At 41.7% G+C, this 6,897-nt stretch overlaps 1 protein-coding gene across 1 annotated transcript in view; it reads right to left on the bottom strand.

Annotated features, from left to right (window-relative positions):
- Nucleotides 1–6,897, bottom strand: part of FANCC (Fanconi anemia, complementation group C) — a 388,004-nt gene that overhangs the window by 110,141 nt on the left and 270,966 nt on the right. The window contains exon 9 of the mRNA XM_006898875.1: nt 4,883–4,886. Coding sequence (XP_006898937.1) covers nt 4,883–4,886 — 4 coding nt within the window. The remainder of the gene's footprint in view (nt 1–4,882; nt 4,887–6,897) is intronic.

Raw genomic sequence — 6,897 nt, 5'->3', positions numbered from 1 at the left:
CTAAGTTTTCTCCTTTCAAATGGGTCTCTTAGAAGCTCATCTAGTGGCTTCCGGTTTTTGCCGAGTCCACGCGGCTTTGTTCCCACAGTTCCAAAAATAATAGTTTCGACAAAAGTTATGATTCAATCCCTATTGTCCACGCCACACCTCAGACCCTCCAGGTTTTAGTGGGCTCAAGAGAATTCAGCCGATTCTCCCCTAACCTTTTTCCTTTTAGGTGAGTCTCAATGCAGCTCAGCTCAGCTAGTGGATTCCAGCTTTTGCTGGGTCCGCGATGCGACCACGGCAGGACTGCTGCAGGAGCGGCAGGCAGGGGTCCGGTTTTTAAAGCTTTTAAAATAATGTATTAGCAAAAGTTCTGATTCAAAATCCTACTGTTTGCCTCACACTGTGATGGACAGTCTCTGTGGAGCGTAAAGTACTCTCTGGTATCCTCTCTATGCAGGTTGCTATCCCTCTGGCTCTTCACACTGTGCTCTCCACCTCTGCCATCTTCCCTCCTCGGTACTGAATGTTTTGTGCATGCATTATTCATTGCTCTCATGTTGGAGCTGCCTAATAGCTGATCCTCCAATGGGTTTTTGGAGGATGTAAATCACAGCAAACAAGAATGCCCATCTTTGCCTCATGAAGCTGCTTGTAGATTTGAACAAGTGGCCTTGAGCTTAGCAGTGCAACTCCGTATCTACTATGTCACCAGAGCTCTTGCTGGTATAACATGTATGACAAATAAATATTAGATATTGTAGATTATGATAAAGTATGTAAGTCTGTCTTCAGGCAATACTTGATTATTATTGTTATTAGGTGCCATCGAGTTGACTACAACTCATAGTCACCCTATGAACAATAGATCTGAACCTTGCCCTATTCTGTGCCATCCTCATCTCGATTTACTTGAACCCATTATTACAGGTACTGTTTTGATAAATCTTGTTGAGGAGCTTCTCCTTTGCTGACCTTCAACCTCTCAAAGCATGATGTCCTTTTCCCAAGCATTGGCCCCTGTTAACAACATGCTCAGAGTTCGTAAGGCTAAGTTTCACCATCCTTGCCTCTAAAGAACACTCTGGTTGTACTTTCACCAAGACATATTTGTTTGTTCTTTTGGAAGGTAAGTGCATAGGATATTCAGCACTCTTTTCCATCACGACAACTCTAAGGTTATCAATTCTTCTGCTATCCTTAGTCACTGTCCAACTTTCAGATGCACAGCAAGTAATTTAAAAGACTGTTTTGAATCAGATACACCTTAGTCTTTAAACTAACATTGTGCTTTCTGGTACTTTAGGGAGGTCCTTGACAAAAGAATTTCCCAAGGCAAAAGGTTTTTGATTTCTTGACTGCTGTTTCCATGGGTGTTGATTGTAGATCCAAGAAAGATGAAATTGTTGACAACTTCACACTCTTTTCCTTCTACTGTGATGTTTTCTACTGGCCCAGTGGTGAGAATTTTTGTCTCCTTGATGTTGACATGTAATCTATATTGAGGCTGTAGTCTTATCCTTCTATAGCAAGTATTTTAAGTCCTCTTTGCTTTCAACAAACAAAACTGTGTCATTTGCATTAGCACAAGTTGTTGATGAGTCTTCCCCTGATCCTGATGCCACATTCTTCTCCATAAAGTCCAACTTCTTGAATTATTTGCTTATCATACAGGTTGTATATGTATGGAGAAAGAGCATACACCTTTTTGAAACATATCACCTTTTTGAAACATTACAGTGTTAAACTGTCCCACTGGCCTGTCTCAGTTGGAGCCTAGAAGGAGCTGGAGAGTCTGGCTGGTGACCCTCCGCCAACCTCCACCCACCTGAGCCTGAGCAGAAACCAGGGAGGTCTACCCCGTGCCATGATATTTATATGCCTGCTAATTTTTATGGCTTGCTCCTAGAGGTTCACATTTACCTGTTAGTTTGTTCTACTCAGGGAGTAATTTGCATGTTGCTGCTTATTTTATAGCTTAGGCACATATATGCTTGCTTGTTTATAATTCACTCCTATGACTATAGCTCTTGTCTGTCAGTTTGTTGTACTGGGGTGACATACAGGTTACTGTGATGCCAGTATTTCAAACACCAGCAGGGTCACCCATGGTGAATAGCCTTCTGTGGAGATTCCAGATTAAGACAAACTGGGAACAGGATTGGCCATCCACTTTTGAAATAAAAGGCATTCAGAAACCCTATGAACAGTAGGGGAACACTGTTAGAACACTATCTGATTGGGTATATAAAAAGGGGGAGTCAATTTGCCCTAGAGAAATGTAAACCTGATGAAAGCAGCAGACTTTTTTTTATTTTGGAATTCAGATGCACTCTTATTGATTGTGCTTGGCTGTACATGTACATATCCTTCAAGATGTATCATGGGGGTGTTGCAACCTAGAAGACACAAATTTGACTAACAAGTTATAAGTACATGAGTCCAAAAATTATGGAAAAGTAAAAGAAAAGATTCTTTCATTGTTTTACAAACCCTCCCCCAGGTCCCCTCCACCGTGCAGCCCTCGCTCTAGTCTCCTGTGATGACAGAAATACCCAGTTACATCTCTCTTTTAAACGGTTCTCTCCCTCCTCTGTTTCAGTGCAGTATACATTATTGAACCCATCTTACTCAGTCTCTCCCCAACCCCAAGGACAGTCCCATTCTACAACAGTGGCATCATGTAATATTTGTCCTTTTGTGACTGGGATATTTCACTCAGCATAATGTTCTCCAGAGTCAACCATTTTGAATAATATTGCATGAGTTCCTTGTTTTTTAATAGCAGCAGACTTTTGTAGAAGGCACAGAAAGGCCTTGTAGAAGGCTTCTGAGTTAGGAAACAAGTATTTGAATGGACATGTAAGCCTCATCTAGAAGAGATTAACATTTGAAGGCAATATCAGTAGAAAAAAAAGATATGTTCTTTGAATTTAGAGCAAATGCTTTGTCTTTGGGTGTACAGAGGCAGGAAAAGTCAGCCCATCAAGAACATTCTTCTAGGACTGGAAGTTAAAGGGAGCCAGAGAGTAGATGGCCTGGTGTGCTTGCATGTCAGTGATCACCTGGGATTACTTAATGAGTGGATGCAGGGGAATGCACCATTGATGAGAAGGCCTGAGTTTGGTATGTTCCTGTGGTATCCACTGACTTAGCACACACAGAAAAATGCTAAAGATGAGAGAGGAAGTGTTTCTGGTCTGATATGCAGTGAGTTATGAGGACTCCTGACCTATTGACTTAGCTCATGTGAAAGGCTAAGCCTAGGCAAGAAGGGGCCAGCTGTTTTGATATGTGGGAAAATGTGTGGACCCTTAAGTTTAAGGCTGGTGCCCAGTGGGCCTAGCTTTAGATAGTGAGGAATGATGGATCATAACTCAACTAAAAAGAAGCTGTGAGCTAGCATATATTGCTCCAATCTGATGGCTTTTTGTGGATTGGTCTTTGCTTTAAGATGCAGATATATGTAAAGTTCCAACCAAAAAAGGAGATTCTCCAGAGAAAGGAACATGCTGGTCTCCTCAGAATACTGGTCTGATAAGGAGGGGAAAGTTAGAAATTGGCTATCTACATAGGAGACAAAGGTATGATGTAGTGGTTGCACACTTTAATATGAGGACATTATGTTATTAGTAAGATGATTTTAAGAGGAAGTGATCCTCTACTTATGAAGGCCAATGGCTAGAAGAGCCAGGAGGTGGCCTTTGGTACAGATGATTGGTCAATATGGCTTTCTTAGCTATTGGCTTTTACTTTCACCACTTGACTACACAGGAATATAAAAATAAATGCATGGTGTCTGTGGCCTCATCCGTGGGATTCAATACCTTACTAATAAAGTAAGTAAGTAGCACTTTTGGGTTAGGAAAATCCATAGACTGGTATGAGATAGGGCTAAACTGGAGCTGCCCCCATGAAGCCAGGGCTGAGAGTCTCTGATTAGGCTCACTGGCAGAGTGAGTGGTGTACTATGATTGATAGACCTAGGTGAGCTTTGTAACACTGGCCCACAGCCTTGAGGGAGAGTCTAGGGAATCTGTAAGTTAGAGGGATGCTTGTCCACACGTCCTGACTGAAGAATTGTATCCTTCTGAAGAATGTTTCTGACCAGAATTGTGATTTGTTATTTCTCTAACAAATATCATTATGATGGGGGCGGGGGGAGAGAATCAATGAATGGATGATTTAAACAGAAATAAAACAGCATTATATGTGCACCAAGTAAGACAGGATGTCATGCACCAGGATTATAATTAGTTTAAAAAAAATGGTCACTGAAAGCCGGTGCCAATAAAAGAGATAACCATTAAAAAGGCAGATAATTAATTATAGCTCTAGGAACAGAAATAAAACAAGACAGGTGGAATTATATCAGTATGCCGTTTGCAAATGTAAGAGACTGCTGATGTACTATTCTGAATCAAAGGTAAGAGTGATAAGAACCTGTTTTTTAGCACGTACTGCCCTGCCTTATTCTAGGAGCATGTGTCAGGTTTCATACCATGAGGTACAGAGAGTTCTGTTAAAGTGATGTACTGAATAAAAAGCAGCCACACATCTATTCTAAATCTAGAGGACCCAAGGCCACCACAAAGATTCCATGGAAATGCTTACAAGATTTGTGGTGAAACTGCTGTTGTTGTTATGTGCAGTCGAGTCGCTTGAGCAGTATTTATTTTATCCATGTCCTCCATGCAGGTAAGGCCATAGGACAGAAGGGAGAAGCTTGTTGGAGGTCATTTTCTAACTGAGAATTCAAAGCATGTCCCAGAGAGGAAAAAAGAAGGCAACTGTAGTTATGCTCGGAGGTAACTCTGAGAGTCAGCTCATGCCTTTCCATAGAGCTTTCTGCCAGGCTGCCTACCATTGATAATGCTGTAGGGTACAGCCTAGTCACCTTCCTAAGGGAAGGGAAAAAATGGAAAAAGAAATCATAAATGTTTATCACAGCTTTAAAAAGCAGAAGCACCTGCTAAATCACAGAGGTCTCTGTGGCCACAGGTGTTTGGATTTAATGGAGCTGGGCACTGGACCTGCTTTTACAGGCTCTACCACATAAAGCACCATGGAAATTTTAAGTCTGTGGCTGCTGACCATGGAGGCGTGAAAGGCTTAAAGCTCTAGGCTTCTAACCAGAAAGGTGGGGGCTGGAGTCGACTAGGAGGTGGCTCTGAAAAGTGACCTAGTGATCTGCTTTAAAAATTAGTCACTGAAAACCCTATGAATCACAGTTCCACTCAAACACAAATGAGGTCATAATAAGTTGGAATGCACTGGTGGCAGATGTTTGTCTGGTTTGGCTGTATTTATCAGAAAGAAAGGCCATTTAAACAGCTCAAAGGTGAAAGCTCACCGCTTAGAAAAAGTTTTGATTTTTGATGGTCATCCGTGTGATGGTTAATTTTATGTGTCAACATGGCTAAGTATGGTGCCCAGGTTGGTCAAACACTACTCTGGACTCCGTAATGAAACAGTTGTTCACTACTATCTTGTCAGTCTTGGACAGATGGCAACTTCACACACAATGGAATGAGATGCTGCCTGGTCCTCTGCCCTCCTCATAATTAGTTTAAAAAAGGTTGCTGGGAGTTGCAGGGTTTGCACTGGCTGATTAGTAGATCACCAAGTTGCATTTCCCAGTTTATGAGTCTGGAAGCTCTGCTGAAGCATGATAGCAATGGGGGGGATTTAGCTGAACTTGAGTTGTACCGGTAAGCAAAGGAACCCAAATATCCTGTATGGAATGCAAGAATTCCAACACAGACACACCTTTCGGAAATAAGTGGGCCTAAGTACAGCATTCTGATGGTATGCATAGGAATCAGATCGATTACATCTGTGGAAAAAACCACAGGAGAAGCTCAATATCAGCTAAGAAAACTAGGCCAGGAGCTGATTGTGGAACAGACCACCAACTACAAATATGCAAGTTCAAGCTGAAGCTTAGGAAAATTAAACTGAATCCACAGGAGCCAAAATATGACTTTAATGTCATATCACCTGAATTTCAGAATCATCTCAGGAACAAGTTTGAAGCCTTGAACACTAATGAGTGAAGAACAGATGAGTTGTGGGAGGATGTTAAATGTATCATCGAGGAAGAGTGCAGGCGGTCATTACAAAGACAGAGAGGAAGAAAAGACCAAAATGGATGTCAGAAGAAACTCTGAAGATTGCACTGAAACGTAGAGAAGCCAAAGCACAAGGAAGAATCCAAGACACTAAAGAGCTGAACAGAAGATTCCAAAAGGCAGCACGGAATGAAAAAGCAAAATACTACAATGAAATGTGCAAGGAGCAAGAGTTGAAAAATCAAAAGGGCCGAACTCGTTCAGCATTTCCTAAGCTAAAGGAACTCAAGAACAAATTCAAACCTCGAGTTGCTACAATCAAGGATGCTTTAGGCAGAATGTTAAAATGGTCCAGGAGGTATCAAAAGAAGATGGAAGGAATATACTGAGTCATTGTATTGAAAGGAATTGGCAGATACAGAAGAATTTAATGAAATAGCATTTGAGCCAGAGCCTATGCTGATGGAGGCAGAAGTTCAAGCTGCTTTGTAGGAAATAGCAAACAATAAGGCCCCGGGAATAGATGGTATACCAATTGACATATTTCAGCTAACAGATGCTGCCATGAATGTGCTCACCAAGTTGTGCCAAGAAATCTGGAGAACAACCACTTGGCCAACTGACTGGAAGAGGTCTTTATTTGTTCCCATCCCAAAGAAGGGCGACCCGAATGAGTGTGGAAAATACAGAACAGTATCATTGATTTCACATGCAAGCAAGATTCTACTGATTATCCAAAACGACTGGAACAGGACATCAGCAGAGAACTGCCATAAGTCCAGGCTGGGTTTAGAAGGGGTCGTGGTACTAGGGATATTGTTGCTGATGTTAGATGGATCTT

Source organism: Elephantulus edwardii, unplaced genomic scaffold (genome assembly GCF_000299155.1).
Source record: "Elephantulus edwardii isolate Elephantulus edwardi_28Jun2011 unplaced genomic scaffold, EleEdw1.0 scaffold00238, whole genome shotgun sequence".
Taxonomy (NCBI): domain Eukaryota; kingdom Metazoa; phylum Chordata; class Mammalia; order Macroscelidea; family Macroscelididae; genus Elephantulus; species Elephantulus edwardii.
This window is presented reverse-complemented; position numbering and strand designations above follow the sequence as displayed.